This window comes from Acanthamoeba castellanii (assembly GCF_000313135.1).
Source record: "Acanthamoeba castellanii str. Neff unplaced genomic scaffold scf7180000084758, whole genome shotgun sequence".
NCBI lineage: Eukaryota > Discosea > Longamoebia > Acanthamoebidae > Acanthamoeba > Acanthamoeba castellanii.
In genome coordinates this window covers 244,741-267,448 of record NW_004457380.1, presented here as the reverse complement: position 1 = coordinate 267,448, position 22,708 = coordinate 244,741, and the positions used below count along the sequence as shown (strand labels likewise).

At 58.1% G+C, this 22,708-nt stretch overlaps 9 protein-coding genes across 9 annotated transcripts in view; 2 read left to right on the top strand and 7 right to left on the bottom strand.

Annotated features, from left to right (window-relative positions):
* Positions 1-311, bottom strand: part of ACA1_214930 (uncharacterized protein) — a gene marked incomplete at both ends in the record, with an annotated part of 779 nt that extends 468 nt beyond the window's left edge. Inside the window, one exon of the mRNA XM_004337029.1 lies at positions 5-311. Coding sequence (XP_004337077.1) covers positions 5-311 — 307 coding nt within the window. The remainder of the gene's footprint in view (positions 1-4) is intronic.
* A 230-nt stretch (positions 312-541) lies between these two features.
* On the bottom strand, positions 542-1,079 carry ACA1_214920 (uncharacterized protein; the record flags this gene model as incomplete). Its single annotated transcript, XM_004337028.1, has 2 exons — positions 542-913; positions 1,014-1,079. 2 exons carry the CDS (start codon positions 1,077-1,079, stop codon positions 542-544), a joined length of 438 nt encoding a protein of 145 aa, XP_004337076.1.
* A 608-nt stretch (positions 1,080-1,687) lies between these two features.
* Positions 1,688-2,190, top strand: ACA1_214910 (expansin family protein; the record flags this gene model as incomplete). The annotated part of the gene is made up of 3 exons (XM_004337027.1): positions 1,688-1,840; positions 1,929-2,015; positions 2,080-2,190. 3 exons carry the CDS (start codon positions 1,688-1,690, stop codon positions 2,188-2,190), a joined length of 351 nt encoding a protein of 116 aa, XP_004337075.1.
* A 202-nt stretch (positions 2,191-2,392) lies between these two features.
* ACA1_214900 (uncharacterized protein) lies at positions 2,393-3,061 on the top strand (the record flags this gene model as incomplete). The annotated part of the gene is made up of 2 exons (XM_004337026.1): positions 2,393-2,713; positions 2,822-3,061. The coding sequence occupies 2 exons, from the start codon at positions 2,393-2,395 to the stop codon at positions 3,059-3,061; spliced, it is 561 nt and encodes a 186-aa protein (XP_004337074.1).
* Positions 3,062-3,161: 100 nt separating this feature from the next.
* Positions 3,162-5,172, bottom strand: ACA1_214890 (peptidase, S54 family protein; the record flags this gene model as incomplete). The annotated part of the gene is made up of 7 exons (XM_004337025.1): positions 3,162-3,419; positions 3,497-3,636; positions 3,728-3,865; positions 4,006-4,128; positions 4,312-4,404; positions 4,535-4,666; positions 4,752-5,172. 7 exons carry the CDS (start codon positions 5,170-5,172, stop codon positions 3,162-3,164), a joined length of 1,305 nt encoding a protein of 434 aa, XP_004337073.1.
* Positions 5,173-5,520: 348 nt separating this feature from the next.
* ACA1_214880 (protein kinase domain containing protein) lies at positions 5,521-14,643 on the bottom strand (the record flags this gene model as incomplete). Its single annotated transcript, XM_004337024.1, has 29 exons — positions 5,521-6,001; positions 6,070-6,481; positions 6,583-6,920; positions 7,000-7,312; positions 7,474-7,757; positions 7,881-7,972; positions 8,056-8,108; positions 8,205-8,330; positions 8,408-8,547; positions 8,642-8,724; positions 8,813-9,149; positions 9,238-9,345; positions 9,439-9,544; positions 9,611-9,724; positions 9,818-9,906; positions 9,979-10,104; positions 10,194-10,574; positions 10,637-10,907; positions 11,010-11,492; positions 11,561-11,632; positions 11,702-11,851; positions 11,950-12,235; positions 12,322-12,381; positions 12,450-12,685; positions 12,765-13,100; positions 13,201-13,403; positions 13,528-13,718; positions 13,907-14,319; positions 14,463-14,643. The coding sequence occupies 29 exons, from the start codon at positions 14,641-14,643 to the stop codon at positions 5,521-5,523; spliced, it is 6,465 nt and encodes a 2,154-aa protein (XP_004337072.1).
* Positions 14,644-14,982: 339 nt separating this feature from the next.
* Positions 14,983-18,593, bottom strand: ACA1_214870 (inositol polyphosphate5-phosphatase, 75kDa, putative; the record flags this gene model as incomplete). The annotated part of the gene is given in 18 exon segments (XM_004337023.1): positions 14,983-15,110; positions 15,252-15,372; positions 15,471-15,589; positions 15,685-15,772; positions 15,870-15,917; positions 16,020-16,094; positions 16,170-16,240; positions 16,322-16,442; positions 16,523-16,609; positions 16,699-16,747; positions 16,824-17,197; positions 17,263-17,371; positions 17,486-17,655; positions 17,757-17,873; positions 17,990-18,076; positions 18,158-18,185; positions 18,196-18,294; positions 18,388-18,593. 18 exon segments carry the CDS (start codon positions 18,591-18,593, stop codon positions 14,983-14,985), a joined length of 2,097 nt encoding a protein of 698 aa, XP_004337071.1.
* A 153-nt stretch (positions 18,594-18,746) lies between these two features.
* On the bottom strand, positions 18,747-19,872 carry ACA1_214860 (uncharacterized protein; the record flags this gene model as incomplete). The annotated part of the gene is made up of 7 exons (XM_004337022.1): positions 18,747-18,848; positions 18,924-18,970; positions 19,066-19,096; positions 19,179-19,262; positions 19,383-19,491; positions 19,679-19,767; positions 19,852-19,872. 7 exons carry the CDS (start codon positions 19,870-19,872, stop codon positions 18,747-18,749), a joined length of 483 nt encoding a protein of 160 aa, XP_004337070.1.
* A 665-nt stretch (positions 19,873-20,537) lies between these two features.
* On the bottom strand, positions 20,538-22,053 carry ACA1_214850 (LIM domain containing protein; the record flags this gene model as incomplete). The annotated part of the gene is made up of 5 exons (XM_004337021.1): positions 20,538-21,386; positions 21,451-21,584; positions 21,677-21,707; positions 21,807-21,888; positions 21,962-22,053. 5 exons carry the CDS (start codon positions 22,051-22,053, stop codon positions 20,538-20,540), a joined length of 1,188 nt encoding a protein of 395 aa, XP_004337069.1.
* Between the last annotated feature and the right edge of the window lie 655 nt (positions 22,054-22,708).

Sequence of the window (22,708 nt, the reverse complement as noted above, 5' to 3'; positions counted from 1 at the left end):
CCACCGTCGCGGCCTACGGTCGGATGGACCTCGCGCTGGCCCGTGAGCCGGTGGGGCCGGGCCACCAGCAGCCGAGCGCGCAACTGCCACCAGCAGTGATCGGAGTTAAAACTCGTGGGTGAGTCGGCATCGGAGTTAAAACCGTGAACGAGCTGTGGCGGTGAAGGCGCAGCGTAGAGGGGCGAGAGGCCGAGGCCGAACAGGACCGGGCTGGCGGCCAGGCACAAGTGGCGACACTTGGTCTCGGCGCTGCAGAGCGTGCGGAAGGCTGTGCAGGTGAGGGACCAGGCCCCGAGGTCGCGCATCACCATTCGCGCTGCAGCGTCCCTGGTCGGTGCTGATGCGGCGGGTTGAACTGCGACGACAAAGGAGAAAATGTGGCATAACAGCTCCTGCGGCAGCTCGAGAAGAGCGCTGGCCGCCCCCTCCCGTTCCATCTTAAGATATACTCTTTTTTTGTTGCAATTTTGCGTCAAATGAGCGTTGGTCGCTAATGAAAGTTCGTTTGGGAAGTTTACATTTTTACAACACATTACAATTCCTAGCGGGTGCGCTTGTCACTTGCTGTCCTACGTAGAAGCAGGGACAGGAAGCTTCGCCTGTGTCGAGACCGGTCCCGCCTCTTCTCCTTCTTCTTCAGGCTGCACTCCTCGTCCTCGCTGCTGTCCGACTTGACCTCACTGTCGCTTTGCTCGTGGAGGCTCATCAGCGCCTGCAGCGCCTTGCTCAGTTCGCCGGGGCCGTAGGCGAGAGACAGCCTCTTGGGTGGCTGCGCTCCCGCTGGGAGCCTGGGCCTGGGCGAGCTCGAGAGGTCCTGGACATCGAACGATCGGCTGCGCTCCTTCTCCCCTCGCTCCTCCATCACCACCTCTTGGCTGCTCTTGAACAGTTTGACCTCCTCCGGCTCCGTCAACTCGGGCAGCCAGCAGCAGGTCCTCCTGGTCGTCTTCTTCCCAGAACTGCTGCTGAGGCGGCGGGCGGAGAGGGAAGAAGGAGAAGGCGTCGGGCGGCACATCGAACGAAGAGGACTTGTGTACAAAGGGCAAGTTGAACCGCCCGCTCCTTCTAGGCGCCTCCATCGCCATTCGATCTTTTAGCTAGGTAGCGGTTGAAGGTGGTGGTAGTAGCGGTTGATGGTGCGTGGGGCCTTCTCTAGCCCTGAGAGGTGGGTAGTGGCTGGGGCAGGTGTTACAGGGGTAAGCTACGTTGCTGGTGTGATGAGATTCTTGGTCTCGTTGGCTTTTGTGCCGCTGGCTGGGAGGACACGAATCGTGCGTTAAGTTCCCACGAAACCTGCGCTATGGAACAGTTGCCATGTGGGAGTCGCTTGGCATCTCTTCCTCACACCAATGGTGGCCCACAGATTCAAACTTAGATCTTCTGTTGTCGGTCAGCTCTTGTAAGACCCTAGCAACGCTTGGGCGAGCTGTGGAAGGGCAGCGAGGATGACGACGGCGAGGAGGACGGACTCAACATGCTGTACCATCAAACTTAAAATGTCGTGTAGTGGCCTTCACGGAAATCCGGAGTTAAAATTCGGTAGGTGGAAGATTCGAATGAAAAGTAAACACTGCCCTGATAGGCTGTAGACATTAGTCCGCCAACCGTAGGCCTAACTGGTGGAAAGGCCACAGCGCAAGGAAACAAACACATCCATCCGCCGTACTACCACCACTATTGCTTCCAGATGTCTCGCCTCCGCCTCGCCTTCGTCGTGTTGTTGGCCCTCCTGGCCATGGTCGCCACCGTCGTGGCCTTCAGCGGCCGGGGCACCTGGTTCAACGTGGGCCTCGGCGCCTGCGGCCAGTACAATAACAACAACCAGCTCGTCGCCGCCCTGGTACATTAATTTATTTGTTAAACTCTATCCATGTTGCCTTAGTTTTATATTGCTAATATATAGATTTTATGTTTTTATAACCCAACAGAACTCGGCCCAGTACAGCAATGGCGCCTACTGCGGCAAGCAGGCGATCGTCAATGGACCCAACGGTCAAGTTCAGGTCACTATTGTGGTATGCGCTATCTCCAAAGTGACTGTTTGAACAGGCGCTCAAACATGTCGTGAAATCAATGCAGGACGAATGCCCAGGCTGCGGCTACGGCTCTCTCGATCTGAGCCCGGCCGCCTTCTCCCGCCTGGCCAACCTCAACGCGGGCGACATTCCCATCTCCTGGAACTGGGCCTGAACCAACCGCGCCAACCGCAAACCAGGGTTGACCACAAACTCGCCATGGGGTTTTGTTTGGTTATCGCGGCTTGCCAGCGGTTGCACTTCAGCGAAGCACCAGCTCGTTTTTAACTTCAACAACTACCAAATGACATATAAAATCAAAATCCCACGCCTCTCTGTTTTTTTAATCATCCTCCTCATCTACCATCAAACCAACCATGTCCAGCACCGACCACCCTATCACTGTGCGGGTCCGCACCACTCTCTACTTCTGGCACCAGGGAACCGAAGCCGCCGGAGGCGCCATGACCCAGTTCTGGGAGGGCGTGCTGGTGGACAAGCAGGCGGCAGCGGCGGGCCTGGCGCCCGACCTGGACGACGCGGGCCTCCAGGCCGCCCTGCTCGACTACGTCATGCGCCACGAACGCAACACCAACCAACTCCTGTACAACGGCGAGTGGGACGGCTCCCTGTACAAGATCCTCGAAGTCGCCGCCGCGCCACTGCACCCCGACGACGCCGACGCCAAGGGCCTCAAGGTGTCCAACCGCACACGCACACGCACACGCACACGACGCACACGCACACGGCGCACACGACACACACACACGATACACAACGACTTACGGGCTATGATGGTGTCTCAGGTGAGCCAGGGCGAGTGGCGGCCAGCGGTGGAGGGTACCAACGCGACGGCGCTGGCGGCCACGGAGCGGCTGCAGGCCCTGGAGTCGGTGGCCGGCTGGCGCTCGGCCTACCACGGCCGCTTCGACTTCGGCGCCAAGTCGAGCATCACCGCCGACCTGCACGAGCCGCGCCTCCTCCCCGTCAATCAGTCCCAGGTCTTCGCCATAACCATGGGCAGCGTCGTCGGCAACGCGTACTGAGGCCCTGCTGTCTAGTAAGCTAGAAACAGTCTTCACATTCCTCGCCACTCGCATTGATTTTCATAGGCGTGGGTGTAGAATGTCAAACATGTATCGGTTCTCAGGTCTGGTCGACGCACCAGTCCTGGCCAAAGTCGACGCAGTTGATGAGCGAACAGAAGCTGCACCACTCGCGCAGGGGCACATCCTCGAAGAGCGCGTAGACGCCCAGGCCGAGGCCCGCAGCGAGGACCAGCAGGGCGACCGAGGCCACGAGGAGGCGGAACGGCCCGGCCTTGGCGCCGTGCTTCAGCGAGGGCACCACGATCAAGCTCGCCACCAGCCCCGTCACCAACCCGCCGACATGGGCGAAGTTGTCCTGTCGTGTGCGGTGTGTGCGGTGTGGTGGTGAGTGATTGCATGGAGGAGTCGAGCAGAGTTGACGATGCACGTTACCACGTTGGGCAGGAGGCCGAGGAAGAGCGAGATGGCGACCATGATGCAGAGCACGACGAGATTGCGGCAGGGGCTCACCACGAGGGACCAGTTGCGGAAGATCACCACGAAGATCATACCCACCAGCCCAAACAGCGCACCTGCAGGTCATCGACAACAAATAAATAAATAAAATAAATATACAAATGAAAAATAAATAATAAAGACTAATAAATAAAGTATGGCTCGCACCGGAGGCGCCGACGGAAATGAGCCGGGGCAGGAAGAGACTCGAGGCCAGGTTGCCGCCGAAGCCCGACACGATGTACACGAGCCCCACTCGGACGAAGCCCATTTGTCGTTCCAGCATAAAGCACTGGAGCTGGAAAACTGTTACACACACGACACGACACGACACAAATGACACAGCACGACACACACACACGACACAAATGACACAGCACGACACACGCCGTGGTCAGAGGAATGACGGATGGGGCGAACACGATCAGGCTTGGGTTGGTGCGTACTCAAGTTGAGGGCCAGGTGGATGAGGCCGGCGTGGAGGAAGATGGGAGTGAAGAAGCGCCACACCTCGTAGTCCTCCACGATCTTGGGCACGTCCTTGGCGCCCAACGCGATCAGAGTTTCGGCTGACAAATAAAGAAAAAAATAACTTAATCATCATACACGAACCCCCTAGCGTGCGTGTCGTGTCGTGTCGTGTCGTGTCGTGTCGTGTCGTGTCGTGTCGTGTCGTGTCGTGTCGTGTCGTGTCGTGTCGTGTCGTGTCGTGTCGTGTCGTGTCGTGTGCGTGGTGCGGCATGTGAACGCACCATCGGGGCCGAAGAAAGGGTTGACGGAAATGGGCTCAAAGCCTCCGTTCTTCCAGATCGCCACGCCCATAAGCACGCATTGCGCAATGGAGGCTGCAGTGGGACACAAAAACCACGCATCATCAGCGACCAACGCTGAACGCGGGTGTGCGTGTCGTCGTGTGTGTCGTTGTGCGTGTCGTGTCGTGTCGCGTGTGGGCCAAATGGTGGTGATTCGCGTTACCGAGGAGGAGGAAGAAGGGGAAGTGTTTGTGGTTGGACTCCTGGATGGTCCGCTGCTGCTCGACCACTCGGGCGTTCCGCAGTCGCGTCTGATGCCACTGATCCACCCGTTCGTAGGCGGCACCATCCGCCTCTGTGCATAACATGCAATGAACGTAATCGTTCAGAACACGACACACGCATCACCGCACGCCGCACGACACGCACACAACACGTACCGACAGGGACGCGGGTGTTGAAGGGCAGGTGTTGCTGCTGTTGCGGGTGGTACGAGCCGCCACCGCCGGCGGTGGTCGTTGTGCGGAACAGGTCGTCGGGGTTGTGGGCGTAGGCGCTCGGGGCAGACACGGGCGGGGTCACCGGGCGCCCGCCCGACGTAGAAGAAGCAGAAAAAGATGAAGATGGCGAGGAGACGGCCGGGAGAAGATGCGGAGGCAGCTCGGGTGAGGGGCGGCGGGGTGCGTTGTAGTAATCGGGTGTGCCCGTGTAGTAGGGGATGGGGCCAACCGGCCCCGGGTGAGAGGCCTGCGAGTAGCCGCCAGATGAAGGGGGTGGGGGCTGTTGGTGCAGGTAGGGTTGATGCAGGGGGCGTTGCTCCTCCGCGTCGCCCAGCCATCTGTGGTTGTAGTGGTTGCTCATCCCTCGCAGCGGGTGTTCTAGAAATCAGCCCAAGGGGACTCAAATCGAATAATGATTCGAACGATCCTTGCGGGCACGAAGTGGAAAAAGTGACTTCTCTCTTCGTGCCTTGGAATGCAAAGAACTTTCAAGCCTCCCTTCTTGTTGCTGTCTTGTTTGTTCTGTTTGGGTGGGCGAATGGCGTCAAGCAGAACCAACATCACCAGAGCAACAAGAGAGCTAGCTATGATGTTGGTGTTTCACACTATCCCACCCAATCCTCGCCCTGCCTTTTCATTGCCCAGGTGCGTGGGAATGCAATCACACACACTCGCGCATTGCAGTGTCTATCTTGTCGTTCGATACGGCTCAGTCTTGCGCACGTAGCGACTGCTGGCTGCTGTGGGCGACAGCCACGGCTACGGTCGTGCTCCGCTCCAGCCGCGAGACCGCTCCTCCCAGGGCCTTGTCGGGGCTGTTGCTGTTCCGTGATGGTGGTCGCTCCAGCGGCTGGGCCATGAGCGCCGCCACCTCGTCCTCGTGCGCGCGCTTCTTCTCAGCCTCGAGCTGCTGCAGGAACTCCTCGATCCACCGCCGCTCCTCGGCCTTGGCCGACTGCGCCGAGCCGCCGGCGCCCGCGGCCTTCACCACCTTGTCTTTGTCGTCGTCATCATCACTGACGCCGATGAGGTGGTTGCGTCGCTGCCTGAGGAACTGCTCCATGAACACGACGATGTCCTTCTTCGAGCACTCGTCGAGCTGCGCCACATCTTTGATGCACTGCGACAGCAGCGACTTCTTGGACTCGGACGAGACCATCATGGCCACGGGCGCCGTCTTTCGCGCGAGCCTACACAGACACCACAGGTGAGCTGGACTGTCACCTTAACAAACACCAAACTGGTGGGAGGCGCGAACCTGTTCTCGGAGATCTTCTGGCGGAGCGCGGCGAGGGCCTTGCGCTTCTCCTCGGCCTCGGCCTTGCGCTGGGCCTTGTATTTGTTGTCGACCTGGCTGTCGTAGCCGCTGGCTTCGGGGCACAGCTGGCGCATGATCTCGGTGAGCCGCTCGGCGATGACCGCGCACGACGGCCGCGCGTCGGGGTCCTGCGCCCAGCAGTCCTCGATGAGCTGCCGGTAGGCCGGCACGCAGTCGTCGGGGATCGGCGGCCGCTCGCCCGACTTGACCTTGTCCTCGAGGAGGGACATGAAGCGAATCTCCCCGAAGAAGGCCTTGCGCGTGAGGAGCTCCCACAGGATGACGCCGATCGAGTACACATCGGCCTTGACCGTGTAGATCTTGTCCGCCATCACCTCCGGCGCCAGCCACACTGTGACGACGACGACGACGCGACGACGACGGCAACGACGGTGATGATGAAGGTGAGCCAAATGTGAAATGAAGAGCAAAGAATGGGCGGGGAGCGGGTACCAGGACAGTCGACTCGTCGACCGGCCGTGTGGGCGGCGGCGCTGAGGGAAACGCCAAAGTCGCACACCTTGGCCACCACCTCGGCCTCGGGCGACACGTCGGCCAACAGGATGTTGGGACTCTTCAGGTCGCGATGCATCACCGGCGGCGACGTGCTGTGCAGGAACGCGCAACCCTTGGCGATGTCCTTGGCGATCTTGAGGCGCAGCGGCCAGTCGAGCGGCTTGTCGGACTCGAGATACTCGATGAGCGCGCCCTTGCCGACGTACTCGGTCACGATACACGCGGGCTCCGTGCAGAATCCGCGCATCGCCACCAGGTTCGGGTGCGCCAAGCCACTAAAGCAATGAACGCGCGTCGTGTGCGTGTGTCAGTGCTGAACACGAAAAAACGAAAAAAGTGTGAGGAGAGTTTTACCTCATGATCCACACCTCGTGGCGGAACTCTTCGTAGGTGAGGCGCCGCGACTCGGCCTCCTCGTCCAAGCTGCCGCCATCGCCGCCCGGCGTGTCTTCGAAGGCGTCGACCGCGGCCGGTCGGAGCTGCTTGATGGCCACCACCTCGCCCTTGTAGGTGCCCTTGTACACCGTCGCGTAGCCTCCCTCGCCGATGGGCGGCTCCTGCTTGTCGAGCTCGCCGAAGGCAATCTTGTGGCTGTCGAGGTGGACCATCGCCAGATCGGGCGCCGCTGTGTCCAGTCGCACAGCCGTGGGCTCGTTGCTGCTACGATCTGTGCCCCAATTAATTGCTGCGAGTGGGCGTGGGCGTGGGCGTGGGCGTGGGCGCGGGCGTGGGCGTGGGCGTGGGCGTGGGCGTGGGCGTGGGCGTGGGCGTGGGCGTGGGCGTGGGCGTGGGCGTGGGCGTGGGCGTGGGCGTGGGCGTGGCGCTTACCAGAGATGCGGCAGTAGAGGAAGGCGTCGTTGGGCAGCATGGCCGCCTGTTGGCACTCCTCGATGGGAAACATGTACGGCCTCTGGTCGAGGCCGCTGAACACCATGCAATGTGGGCACGGGACCAAGACGCGGGCCTCGAGGTTGTACCACTCCTTGACCAGGGAGTCTACCGCCGCAAAGACCAGCCAGCACAGGTTGGACATCTGCTCGCCGCGCAGCTCCGTGCGAACCAGGATCTTGAGCTGGTCCTTCTCGGGCGTCAGTTCCACCAATATCTGCTCCCTGTGGAAAATATCAAAATCATTAATGTTTTAGTAAAACTGTTACTATTATTTTTGTGCATTAAAATGGCAAATAGAAGAAAATAACAATAATCCAATAAAAACGAGCAGGAGGTGAATGTACTTGGCGATGCGGGCAAGCATTCCGTAGCGCCAGATCACCTGGGCGACCAAGGGGAAGCCGAGCAGACGGATCATAAGCCGACCCATGAACCCCTGCGGAAGTTCCAGCAAAAGGTGATCGTGAGGTGACAACTGTGATTATTATAATAAACATAGGGCAGGCCTTGCATGCGCACCTTTGGCACAAAATCGAACTGGTAGGTGCGACCGAACACGTTCTCGCCAGCACCTGCAAGTCACCCGCACGATCAACGTACACATCAAGAAATCTTAGGTACAACTAAAAGAAAAGAAAGAAAGAAAGAAAGAGATGTTAGTTACGTACAGATGCGGCTCGACCAGAGCTCGGCCAGCTTTGCTGGCGCCTCTTCGGGCAGGAGCGAAGGCACCAACGACGAGAGGGTGTCTTCCGGCGACGACCCAATGTCTGCGGCCGTGGTCGGGATGTAGTCTGTTGTGGTCGTCGTCGTTGTCGTTAAGTCAGCCATGTCACACAGCATTGGATGGTGTTAAACTTAATATGCGTACCGAGTTTGTGGGCGTAGGACTGGATGGGGAAGGTGATCTCGAATCGCTCCAGCAGCGACAGCAGGAATCCGTGAAGCTCACGCGGGAAGGCAGGCGCTCGCCAAATGTGCGGCAACGCCGAATGCGGCAGTACGCCGGTGCTGTGAACAGAATGAGTTGAAATAATAAATTAAGTAAAATAATAAATTAAGTAAATAAAATATTTTTTACTAAGTTAAAGAAAGAGGAGGGTACCGGCAATAGTTGTGCTTCGTCGACACGACCGTGGCCAATACGTCCATCAGCCACTGTGGGTCGAGGATCACCACGTCTTGCAGCTGGTGGTACCATCATGACCACACGGCACACGATACACCAGCAGGTCAGCATGTGACGTTTAGAGCTAAATGTCACGGGCGAGGTTACCTTTTCGTCGCTGGCAAAGTGGACGAGCGAGCCCAGGTTGTGGAGCAGTGCGGTGGCTGTGCGCAGGTCCTCGTTGTCCTCCTCGATCATGCATAGCTTGGCCAGGTCGCGGTACTCGTGCCACGTCAGCACGGGCGGGGTCCTGACCTTGGCCTGGGCAGCCACGACCTTCTCGAGGGCGAGGTAGCTCGAGGGCAGCGTGCGCCCGATATAGTCCTGCTTGGCGACCACCTGCCGGAGGCTGTTGACCAGCGCGTCCATGCCCTTGCCCTGCACGGGGCTCACAAAGTGGATGCCCACCATATTGGGGTACTTGTATCGGAACTTGGCCTCGAGCCTGCGTGTGCGACGTGTGCGACATGTGCGGCGTGGGCGGTCAGTGGATGAGTTATTGGCAGCCGACGGCAGATTGTGAGGCGACCCACCTTCGTTGCATCTCGGCCAGATATTCTTCGGTACACCGCTCGTGTTCGGCGTGTGTGCCAATGATGAGGATCGGCGAGCCCTTGGCCGCTGCTCGCACAGATTGAAGCCTGGAGCGTTCGGGTAATGAATAATGCGTGTGTGTGGTGTGTTGTGTATTGTGTGCTGCCGTGCTGCCGTGAGCGCCGAGCGTGCGGTCGTACCAATACTCGATGCGAGACTGGACAGGGGAGAGCAGGTTGAACACCACCAGGAACAGGGACCGCTCCGACAGGAAGAACTGATGCGTCGCATAGTAGATCTCCTGACCTGTTCAAATGGAGCGGTCAGCGCGCTCTGTCGGCGTCGATGGCATTGAGAGAGGAGGAGAGTTACCGGCAAAGTCCCAGGCGGACAGATCGACCGCAGCCGCGTCTGGACCCCACACGCTGTTCATGGACAGACTCCAGGTGTTGATATCGATACCGTCCGTCGAGAGCGGCGCCACAGCTACAAGTGTAACACGACAGTCGTAAGCACAGGTGGGAAACGCGTACGAAAAGAAAGAATGTAAAAACTTGATAAATATGAAACCCCACGTACATGGATCGGGCAAATCCGACCCTTGCCGTATGATCATCGTCTTGCCCCTTCTCTCTCTTCGGTTCAGGGCGCGAAGCAGTGATGTTTTGCTGTGTTACAGACAAAATCTGAGTCGTACAATGCCCATACAAAAAAGCGAGTCGGGCGCGGCAAAAAAGTACCCGACGTTCTCCTGGCCGACGAACATGAGCTTGAGCCGGTAGCACGGCTCCTGGCCCTTGAGCAGCTGGCCCAGATAGGCCACGATGCTCGCTGACCCCAACGCCACCACCTCTGCCGGCGGCGACCTAAATGAATGAATGGAATGCGTGCGTCAGCTGCACATCGAGAGCAGACTATCGGTAGAATGTGAGGAATGTGTGTGGTAGGGGCAAACCTGAGTCGGCCGTTCTGTGAGCCGACGTCGAGCCGCTCCAGCTGGGTGAGGATGCCCAGCTGGGCCGGGAGCTCCACGATGAGGTTGCCCTCGACGGTCAGCACGCGCAGCCGGGTGAGCTTGGCCATCTCGGCCGGCATGCAGTCCAGATGGTTGTGGCCCAGGTGGAGCTCCTGGAGCGTGGCGGCCAGGCACCCGATGCCGTCGGCCTGCAGCGCCGAGAGTTGGTTGTGGGACAGCCACAGGCGCTCCATGTTGGTCCACCGCGCGAAACAGCCCGGGGGCAGCGCCGTGATTTGATTGTTGCGGAGATCGAGGCAGCGCAGCCGCGTCATCCCGACCAGGTCGGCCAATCGAAGACATTCCTCCGCAGCCACGTTGCTGTATTCATGTATGAACATTGTTGGTTGTGGAATGTTAAGGAATGTTGCTGGAATGCGTACTTGGCATAGAATTCCTCGAGCGAGCCCAGGTGGAGAATGGCGTTGGGCAGGCGGGTGAAGGGGTTGTTGGAGATGTTGAGCACTCGCATGCTCGTGGCGCGAGCGATGTCGGCCGGGAGGCTCGGTAGCTGGTTGTGCGACAGGTCGAGCACTTCGAGGTGTGGCAGCGCAGAGAAGAAATCAGCGGGCAGCTGCGGCATGCCGATCCCGGCGAGGTTGAGCGAAGTGAGCGAGGTCAGCTTCAGCAGCACCTCCGGCATGCCCTTCTGGCCTGCCGAGCGAATAATATGTTAGCACAACACGACACGCATACGCACACGCACACGTACGATACACACGACACACGCACGGCATGCGTACAGCGCAACGTTACCTTGATCTGTGAGAAGTTTGTTGTACGCAACATTGAGCACGCGCAGCTGGGTGAGTGTAGCGAGGTGGCGCGGCAGATGTTCGATCGCATTGTGGGCCACGTTGAGCTCGGTGAGGCTCGCCGGCAGCTGATCGACGACCCACAGCCGGTTGTCGGCCAGGTGCAGCCTGTCAAGGCGCTCGAACGAGCCGCTCGCCGACGCGTCCGGACTGCGCAGCTGGCCGTTGTCGTCCATGGCCGCCGGCGCCGTGGCGTTGTGGTCCTGGGGCCGCGGGGAGAACGAGGTGATGAAGTTGTGCGAGAGGTCGAGCGACACAAGGCCCGAGAAGTGGGGCAGGTGAGCGGCGACTGAGGAGATGAAGTTGCTCGAGAGGTCGAGCGACGAGAGCAGCGGCAGTCGGTCGATGAGCGGCGCGGGCAGGCGTGTCAGAGCGTGGTTGCTGATATCCAGCCCGACGCTGTCGCTCTTCGCTTGCTGTTGCTCTGCAGAAGCGTTAGTTGAGCCCTCCAAGAATTCGTGTGTCGTGTGCGTCGTATTGGGGGGAGCGTACTGGCGAGCTGTATGGTGATCTCCTTGATGACTTGCTCGTTGGCGGCCGCAGTGGCCCATCGGAGATAGTACTCTACCAAAGCAGGAAGTGCACGTTAAGCTTTGAACCGCACACGGCGTGCGCGCGTCGGAGGTGTGGTACCAGTCCAGAGCGTCACTTGCGAGGGGTGTATGGCGAGACGAGGCGAGGTCTTGTGCGAGTTGGGGTCGTAGAGCGAATTTACGAACTCGCTCTCGTGCGAGGTGATGTACGCCCAGACCGAGCCGGTCTTGTTCAAAATGCCGAATTTTTCTGGAGAAGCGGCCGTTGAGTGGTGGCCAAGCCGCACACACACGCACACACCTCACACACCGACATCGCACGACACGCAAGACACGAGCGAGACGCACTTTTGAGTCGATCGCGGTGGGTGTTGGTGAGGAAGGAGCCAAAGCGGCAGGAGTAAACGGAGTCGAGGAGGAACACGAGCAGGTGCGGGCTGAACTCGAACTGCGCCGGCGACTGGGTCCACAGCTGCCACACGGCGTCGATGAACTGGACAAAGAGGTAGGAGTGCTGTTTGGGCAGGTACTTGTTCTTGTTGCCCTGGCCCCACTCGAAGCAGAAGGCCATCCACTCCTTCTCGATCAGCAGGCAGAGGCCAGCGATCGTCCGGTAGTGCGGGTCCAAGCACAACTGCCCCCGCCCATTGTGAGTGAGTCCATCGCCCCCTGTGTGGTGTGTGTGTGTGTGTGTGTGTGTGCGTGTGTGTGTGGTCATACCTGTGCCAAGCTGACGACCTGCGGCACGGCCTCGGATCCGTCGTGGTTCAATACGACCACCTGGCGACGAGGCGAGTGAGGTCATTGGTTAGCGGCACGCGTGGGCTCGTAAGGGTAGGGAGTGGTACCGGATTGCCCAGTTGCAGCTGGGTGACCACCTTGGCGGTGGCCTCGAACAGGCGCCGAATGCCGGTGAGCCAGCGCGTGGCCTCGACCGACTCGCGCCACTGCGTGGCCTTTTCCTTGTGAGCCGCAAATGCGTGCGCGTCGAAGGACGACACCAACTGTGCCAGCTTGCCGAGACTGTCTTCCACCGCTGCCGGCGGCAGTAGCTCGGTCTTGCGCGTCATAATCTGGCCTTCGTCTGTCGCGCACGACACGCACCGACGACACGTGTTAGTTTGTCGATAACAATATAAATTGGCTGGGCGGAGGTGCGCCACCTGTGGTAAAGGTCTTGACGTTCTGCGCGGGCTCGATCTTTACTGGCGCCGATGCGTCGGCGCCGGCCTTGAGCTTGATTCGCGAGGTGTCGAAGACGTGGAGCGTCTCGGCCTGGCGCTGGATCAGCAGCACGTACTGCAGCATGCTGCGGTGGCCGCGCTTGGCCTTGCCCAGCTCGGAGATCCAGTCCGACTCGGACACGGCCATGTTCTCCCCGCCCAGCAGGAACTTGAAGCTGCGCAGCAGGCACGCGCCCGTTGTGGGGTTTCGCCACGTCAGCGCCAGCGTCCATCGCTGCCATTTCTGCAGCGAGTTCCACAGTTGGAAAATCGTCTCTGGAGAGATAAAGCGATCAATTACGAGCCGCACACACACACACCACACACACTACACACACTACACACACCACACACCACACACACGATGGCGGCTTACCGTCGCTGATGGCTGCGGGGACGATGAATTGGTTGGGGAACTGGGGGAAGGCGAAGTTCTTGTTGATGCTGGTGATGCGCCACTGCTTGGTGGGAATACGGAGCCGCTTGAACTCCCGCTCCAGGTTGTACATCGTGAACCCGGCGCTGTCCTGCGGTGTCGCGGTCGCAAACTTCTCCTTGTTCTGGTACGCAAAGAGATGGCTTCATTCGCACCACAATACAACACAACGCAACTGTCAGTGCGCCCGCACACGCACACGCACACACACACACACTCCACAGTGCACGCCGCACACACGACACCGTCATGTAAAGGGACACGTACAAGATCTGTTGGGGACAGATGTGCTGCTTGAAGAGGTTGGTGAGGGCCTTGACGGGCTCGGGGTAGAGGAAGAACATGGAGAGGGTCCGGAAGTCCTTGCACTCGATCACGAAGCCGGCCAGGTTGCGCTCCTCGTGCCTCGCCGGCTCCACCCGCATCGCCAGACCGAGCGGCACCGACTCCAGCCCATCCTGGCCGTCGCCGTGGTTGATGGTGATTGTCGCGTGGGTAAAAGTTCCCGTTACATTTCCCATGTCAGTAAATTTAATTATGTTTCGAATAATATATCGGGCATTATTTATATATATGCGAATTTAATTACGATTATAATCATCTGCAAGAGTAGAAGAGATTGTGAATTGATCGTGAGGGGTGGCACCTTGTGGGTGAAGATGAGCCGGTAGGTGGTCATGGTGAACTTGGCCCACCTGCCATCCCGTAGCGAGTGGTGCGTGAAGAGCACATCTTCGGGTCCTGCCGTCGGGCTCGCGTAGAGAACTTTCTCGCCCGCGATCCAGTCGCCCTCCGTTGCTGCGGCCGTTGAGGAGGAGGAAGTGGAGGGCGACAGTGGCGGTGATGATGTGGGTGCCGTCGAGGGGGATGCTCGCTCGCGGTTGATGGCGTCGATCCACTGTTGTGCGTTGGCCTCGCTGTCTGCAGCCAGCGCGTAGACCCGATTGGCCGTCGCTATATCAAACACCACACGCTTGGTCGCCCCCTTGCCGCCGGCCGCCGGCTGTCGGGCCGCACAGCTCTTGATGTGGCTGAGCTTGATGGCGCCCAGCGTGGCCTCTGTGCAGAAACGGGTCGAGTTGTAAGACGTGTGGTGCCTTGAGGCACATTAACTCTCGTGTAGCGGCCCATTGGCCAAACTGTGGCGAGCGATGGGAATGGTGATGGTGGGTTGATAAGATGAAGGTTGGGGTGATTGGTACCAGTGGATTTCTTCTTGCGGTAGAAGAGGGCGGAGGGGGTGAGGGTGAAGTGTCGGGTCTGCCACCGCTTGAGCGCCATGCCGGGCGACTGCTTCTCGAGGGCGCCCTCGCGCACCACCGTCTTCGTGTCGTAGCCGCCGACCGGCACGAGCTCATCTTCCTCTTCCTCCTCGCGTTTCATCTTCTTACGCTCCGTGTGCTGGGTATTGTCTGCCTTCACCCTCCCACAACCGTTGCGCGCCGGTCAAGGTTTACAGCGACACCTTCTGGAGGAAAAAGCACTCCGATACACCAAGCGTCTTCTTGGTGAGTGCGGACCCTCGTCGAAGAAGACGCTTCCTGTAGCCAGTGGGAGAATAAATGGTGGTAGCTACATATTCGGGCCGTCCAACCACAACGCCGAGACGATATGCGAAAAATATGTCGGCAATGTTTTTCTATAAAAGCGAAAATGCCCGCGCGTGCTACCGAGGAACTGCGGAGTTGTGAGTGTGTGCGGAGTGTGAGAGCACACCCATCATCATGGCACCTTGAGCTTCTCCTTGGAGGAGAGGAACTGGTAGACAAACTCCCTCTTCTTCTCCTGGCTGCCCTCGCTCACGTTCCTTGGGTTGGGGCTCCGCACAAGCACGCTGGAAAACAGCAACGCTGCGTTGAGATGATAGAAGGTAAGAGAAAAGCAATTCAAACCAGATCCGTGTCAGTTTTTGGCCCGCTGCATGGACTGCGCCGTGTTTCGTATCGTGTGCGGCGCGTGTCGTGCGTGTCGTGCGTAGGCGAGGAGTGTACCGAGCTTGTCGGCTTGCAGTTTGTTCTTGTCTCCGTGTTGCAGGACCTCTCGCAGGAAGGCCATGAGGTAGTAGAACACGTTGTAGTTGACCACCGGCAGATACGACAGCAGTTGCTTACACTGGCAACGAACAAGGTGGATGGGACGATGGTTAGGGCCGGTTCAGTTCGGTACTTCTTGCGTGATATCGTGACGATCGTGGCTGGGTGGGCGCGCACCTGGTTGTAAGAGGCCGAGCTCTCCAGGGCTTGCTTGTAGAGCGCGAAGGGGATAATTGGCTCGGCGAGCGACTCGAGGAAGCGGAAGAGGATCTCCGCCACGCTGTGGATGCTGCCGGCTGTGTTGTCGAGAGAGAACCGGTTGAGTTAGCATCAGCCCTGGAGCGTGTGCTTTGCCTCGCCTTTCCCTCACACTGGCACACGGGCGACGTACTGTACTCATCGAACGAGCGTCCATAGTCGAGCAGTTCTCGCAGCTGCTCCATCTCGCTCTGGATGCCCGATTGCGAGAACAGCCCTCTCTACAAAATCAACAACACGCATCGATCAATTTTGTGAGGCGGGAAGTCGGAAGACTGGACAAGCAAGTGCGAGGTGTAGAAGTAAAAGAACGCGCACCTCATCCATTCCCTTTCTGTAGATGTAGTCCACAATGCGCCACAATTCCTGCACAAGGTAAGGTGTTTGTTGTTAGAGGCAAGGAGGAAGCTCTCCGCTCTCTCTCTCTCTCTCGCTCTCTCTCTCCGCATGACAGCCGCGGGCGTTTACCTTGGGGATGGAGAGACGATCGGTTGCTGTGGGCGGACCCGCCGGAGACGAAGCCACGGGTCCGGGGAAGCACACCTGCAAGTGCGCACATGACGCGTAATTGAGTCTCTCCAGAAAAACAATACAGGAAAGTATGGTGGGGGAGGGTACAAGGTGCTCGAGCGTGGAGCCGAAGCAAGACTGGATGTAGCTGCCCGAGATCGAGATGAAGTAGTCCTTACCTGTTGTCGTTTTCCCGTTGTGTGAGAATAGCAGCAGAAGAAGAGCAAAGAGGTGATATAAAATAATACAACAAACAGTACCCTTCTCCAGATGGAGGATGAGAATGTCTTCGAGCTTCTCCCGGCCCAGGTTGAAGTCGGGCGCCCAGCTGTTGTTGATGAGCACGCTAAGCTTGATCTTCATCTTCTCGCCCGGGATCACCTGCGGCAAATTAAAGCAGTGTCGGTATTGTTCGCTGGGCACTCGCTTGCTTGCGTAGTGATGCAGGCAGTGTGATGTACCATGCCGAAGGGTGGTCGAACGTCGAGCCAAGGTTTGCTGAACTTCTTCTGGTTGAGCTTGGGAATGAAACGGAAGCGAACGACAACCTATGGTGGTGGAGATGATGGTGATGACGGGAAGTAAAAGGTAAGTGAGCAGACTCAAGTCTCGCACGTGCTACAACAATGATTCGTACCTTGCCCGTGTTCTCGAGCTCAATCGTCTGTTCGGAGGGCACCATGTACCTGGCAAAGATGAATTATCAGCATCACCACCTCGAACAACAACCAACAACAACCAATATTAACCAACAACGCATACCTGACATTGTTGAAGGTGACGTTGTTCGAGGAGACTGTGGCGTCGGGCATGCATTCGTTCTCGAGCTTGTCCAGCTTCTTGACGATCTCCTGGTAGGCGGAGTTGCGCTTCTCGGCGTTGACGGACTTGACCTGAATCTCGAAGGTGGCCGAGACGGGCCTGTGGTCGGAGGCCAGCAGCTCGTGCCGCAGGTAGTTGATCTGCTTCATGTTGCGGCCGCGCCACATCACGCGGTCGCACCACGCCGGCGTGCGCTTCTTCTCCGACGAGTCGTAGACGTCGGTGCCGGGATCGTATTTGTAGGTGGGCGCAAAGTTGATGACGCCTTCGTTGAACTCCTCGAACGCCAATCGCCTGGCCATTTGCATACGCAACTGCACCCAGCCGCCTTGAGTTAACACCTCATTGTGTTGTGCGTCAATTCGCGCGAGGGAGGTACCTGGTCGCGCTCAAACAAGTAGGCCAAGTCGCCCTCGCGGATCTTCTTCCTGACCACCGCATCGAGGCCCTCAATACGGTAGTTGAGATCGCCGATCCACACCACATGACTACACACGACACATGACACACACACACACACACACGTGCAGAGGGTTAGTTATTGCTGGTTTTCAGGAGAGCTAGCCCAGTACGCGAAGAGCTGTGCGACTGACTGCACGTACTCGTGATCGAAAATATCGAGGTCGTTCTGTACAAGCAGTTTGCTGATGATGTCCTTGTAGTCCTGGTTCCGCCGCTGCACGCGATCGTAGTGGGCGTTGAGGTGCGAGTTGAGGATGCAGATGCTGCTGTCATAGAACATGAACCGCGCGGCCACGCCACCCTTGTTTCCCTGTAATTGTGCATTCGCACCAAAGAGAAAGGAATGCGCGGAATGTTTAGCCAAGAAGTGTAAAGTGCGCGAAGAGAAAGAGGAGCCTCATGTTGGCGTACCATGATACCCATGATGCCCACAGACGCCGCTGCGGTCTGCATGGAGCGGATGTGGGGCACGTGCTCCTGCCGCACGCAGATGACCAGCAATATGCCCACAAGCTGCTTGGTCACCAGCTGTTGGCACCGGCAAAGACAAGACAGATGAAGAGAGTGTAATTTTAGCCAAACCATCTCAATGCTGGAGCGGCGCTCCAGTGTCTTGGTAGTGGCGCGATGTGATTGGTTCGTACCATGTGATAGTCGGCCACTTTGGAGAGGGAGAGCATGATGGCCTCGACCCACGGGTGTGAGCGGGTCGTGTCGCCAAGCACCAACGCCTGGGCGCTCAAATCCAGCTCCTGGAACCTACGCATACCACATCAAAAGTCGCCCCATCAGAAGACTGATGACTATCACACCCACACGTCTTCGTCGTGCCACCAGATCCTGTAAGTACCCGATGGCGTAGAGATCCGGCGGCGGCTGATCGGTGCGCAGCCATCCGTCCAGCGACTCAGGCATCTTGCCGTTCACGTTCCATGTGCCGAACATGAACCTAACACAATCAACAAACAACGGTAAGCCACAGGCTGGGTGTCGTGTGTGTGCGGTGTGACGTGCGCGTGGTAGTAGGATGTGAGTGCGGTACCGAAGTGGCTTGTAGTCCGTGAATTCAGAGGAGCGCTGGTCCATCTGCTGATTGACCCAGACCTCCTTGACGGACATGAACTTGGAGGGATCGTATTCGCCGCCGTTACGCGACTTGGCGAACGACACGAGTGGGTTACCGCCCTCGTCCAGGTCGCCCAGAGCAGACTCCCTGCGATCGAGTTGCGTGTTGGTGAGCTCGTCCATGTCGCGTGCGTGGGTGTAAGGTGTGCTTTTCATTTACCTGGACGGGTCTCGCCTCATCCGCTCATCGTCGATCGAGAGAAGGCCCTGCATCGCCGCTTGGAGCTCGTTCACTTTGGCCATGCCGTACGGCCGGTTGGTGTAGGAACCCTCTATTTACGTGCACACGTGCGCGTGAGTGAGGAACATGAAATGCACGGAGAGACCCGTGAGCGACAAGTACTGACCCCCGCTCTTCGATTCTTTGCTGATGTACGGCTGCAATCGAGAGTTGTCAAGTTAGTGGTCTGTTTTGTAGATCAACCATAAGTTCAATGCGATACCAGTGCGCACCTTGGTCCATGCGTGAGACGGTCCGTTGAACACGAAATTGTCTTGTTCTGCACAGGAGGGAAGGTACCGTCAGGTGAGATCAATTCGTTCATGAGCGTAACACACACACACACACACACAGCTCGACACTCAATCAACGCACGTGCTAGGCGAATCGCTTTGGTAAGGTGGGCCTGTGCCAACAAACAACAAAGCGTAGGTATTAACAATTCGTAATCGAGCCTGTAGGCCTGGTGTACGACGTTAGATGGGTACCTTGACGTTGAGAGCGCAATCGGCGCTCTGAAATTGGAAGGCAAAGAGCGAGCCGTCGCTGCGTGCTCCAAAAGACAGCTCCATCTGACAAGAAGAAGCAAAAGAGGAAGAACAAGAGAATAAGTATCTCGTGGGTAAGTCGGCAAGCACTGACGACAGAGGAGCAAGAGCTCACAGGAAAGCAGAAGGGGAAGGGGAGTGTACGGTCGTCTCGCCGCGGAGGGTGTGGCGCAGGTCCTCGTACACCGGGAGTACCTCGGCTGTTCGCAGGTAGGGTCCAGAATCGCCGTCCTCCTTCACCAGCGACAACAGACTGGCAGGGAGAGAGGAGAAGGAGACGTCATAGAACCCAGGTGCGGTGAGACATCAGCCACCGGTGAGAAGGGGAGGTGTCGTGCGCAAGCGAGAATGTAAAGAGAGAAATGGAGACTTGGGGAAGAGGCCAGAAGAAGAAGAAGAAGAAACAGTGCTTGGGGACGAAGGAAAGGGCTGGCACGTACGCGTATTCGGGGGTGGGCTCATGCTTCACCAACGCCAGGTAGCACGGCTTACGTCTTCCGTCTGCGAGAACTGCCACCGCCTCGTAAAGCTTCAAGTGGTACGTGTGGTGTCACAAATCAAATCAACAGGTAGCGAGGAAGGACCACGTCAGAGAAGGAGGTTCACGGCACACCGTGTGCACTCGCCCAGCCATTCGCAAGGAATTAAAGAAAATTAAATAAAATGATCTGAAATGAGCCGCTACGCGCGAATCAAGAGGGGTAGGTACAAAGCAGGAGACGTCTTCAGGTCGCAAGAATGCCTTCAAGAGGCGCCCTACGGCCGATGTTGATGAAACGGCAGGAGGGGTGGACGGCGAACCGCCAGCGCCAAGATCGGCCGAGGATGAGGTGGTCCCTTCCATCCACATTACGAAATTAACTCTTTAAATCTGTTCTATTCTTTCTATTTGCTTCGATCTGAAGGTTGCGCTTGATCGCTTTTGCTTCCGTGGCGCTATGATGGTGTCTTTGTCTTGGAAAACTAGAGACAATTATCCCTCTAATTATCTGTTCTTTTCATTCCGTTTTTCCACTCTAGTAACCGTTACCAGTTCTTAATCACACCTTTTTTTAATGGATAGCCCTCACCAGTGAGAGCTGTTGAACTTGCTCCTCCAGTAAGACAGAGTTCCTCCTTGTGCTACATTCCCTTCCACAGAACACACACACCACAACACACACAACACATGCTGCATTTGCTTCCTTTCATTTAGAGTGAGTTCAGTATGGATCTTTGTTGCTACCAGTGGTGTGATAAAATAAATTAGAGATTGTTCTTCTTGCTGGTAAGCTGATCTGGTTTGGCCTGTGATATTTTCTAGAATTGCTGGAGGCCGGCAATGGTGTCATCGAGCTGCTTGATCTTGGCGTCGAGTTGGTTGTAGAGCTTGCGCACACCCTCCTCCAACACCTTCCTCTCCTCGGCCAGCTTCTGCCTGTCGCGCTGAACGCTGTCCTTCTCCTCCCGCGTGCGCTCCTCCAGCTCGGCCCACTTGGCCTGCAGCTCGGCCTCTACCTTCTGCGGCGGCGGTGTCGCCGTGTCGGTCTTGGCCACGGGCGCCTGCGCGGCCGCGCGCTTGGCCTCCTCCCACTGGGCGCGCGCGGTATCGAGCTCCTCGCGCTCCTTCGTGATGGCCTCGCGCTCCTGCTTGAACTGGGCGGCGACCTTGTTCTTTTCCTCCCAGATGCGTCGCTTGACCTCTTCCACCTTAGCCTTCTCGGCCTCGAGCGCCCGTCGGTCGTCTTCCACCTTCTTCCGCTCGTCGTCCACCTTGCGCCGTTCTTCGTCGAGCTTGCGCCTCTCATCCGCCACCTTGCACCGCTCCGCCTCGACCGCCGCGCTGTCGCCCTGGCTCGACGCCGTCGCGGCGGCCTCGGTCGGCTTCTGCGGCGAGACCGGCGTGGTCTGCGGCTGCGGCTGCGGCTGCTTGGGCGGCGACTGTTGCTGAGGCGGTGAGGGCAGCTTGGCCGACTTGCGGAGGGCCGACGGCAGCGGGAACGCTCTCTCGCCATCGCCGCCGCCGGTCTCGTCGACGCCCACATCGCTGTGGGCGGTCGGCTGCTCCTTCTTGGGCGCGTCGCGCCTGATGACGCGGAAGGACTTGGACCGCATCGCCGGCTTCTCCTGGGCCTCGTCACCAGGCTCACCCCATAGCGGCTTCGTTTCCTGTAGGGAATGGTGGTGGCGTAAGTCCTGCGTCGAATGCGGCAGAAAAGGGTGGTCTTCGCACAGGGGCTGAGTCCTCGCTCCGGGCCGAGGTGGAGGAGGGTTCATCGGACTCCTCGGAGCCCACGCCGTAGGGCGCTCCCTTGGCGTCCCACTTCATCTTGGCCGGCTCACGACCGAAGCCGCTGTCATAGTTGCCTGCATTGTTGAGGGTCAGAGCGTGTGATCGTCATGGCCTCACATCGCTCAATTGCTCATCTGGGTCACAGAGGCACAACAATGCACAGTACCCTTGAGCTTGAAGAGTTGCTTGAAGTGCGGCTACATGGCAGACACCACGATCAGTGCCACTGGCCGGAGCACACAATGCACTGCCAACTTCAACGTTGCAAGGAGGGACCCAGCAGGGAATCGTGGTACCTTGCAGTAGTAGTTGCCCTGCAGCGCAGCGTAGTTGCCCAGCTTCAATGCACAGTTGCAGTGCGCACAGCGGAGGCAACCCCTGTGCGCAAGGGGCCGAAAGCGGTTAGAGCCCGCATAAGGCCCAGAGACTGGGTTGTTGTAGAGGAGCGTACTTGTGGAAGGTCTTCTTGTCGGCGTCCATTCGCTCCACAGGGTAGACCTTCTTGTTGCAGACATAGCAGTTGGGCGTGCCGACGAAGCTCATCTTGTTTTACTTTGCGTAATTCACAAATGCTAATTAGCGAGAAAGAATCAAACCAGTTAATCAATAGCCGGGGGGCAGTACCAAGTGGAAGGACGGTGCGCAGGTAGGGACGGGAAGGGGGTGGAGGACGCGAGGGAGTCTTCGCCTCTATTTCTAGAAATTAATGAAACGAAAAAGAAACAGAAAAAGAAAGACTTTGTGCTGGAGAAATACACCTGAAATCACAAGCAAGTGTAGTGCGCCAAGATGAGCAACGCCGTCATGCGGGCCTTCACTCATCCTCCATTGCTTCCCTCCCTTTGCTCCTCACGTACAAGGTGCCGACATGCCCTCCAGCGTCTCCTTCTATTGTTCTTTATTTAGCGCTCTTTGGTGAGGGGGGGAGGCAATACAGGCATGCGACAGTCCGTTGGCCGCTCGTGGCCGGCATACCACTACTGCAATGTATTGGGTCGCGGAGGTCTCGGGCGCCTCTCCACCAACACCAAGCCACCGGCACCACCGATACCAACACAACCGCTACGGATGTTTCCTGGCCTATCGGTTGCAGTGTGGGCAACTCCGACAGTTGTTGGTACGCCGCCGGCCACGCCCGGTGTTTGTACTAACACCGCACGCGCACTCACCGCGCCAGCCAGGTAGTTTTACCTTTGTG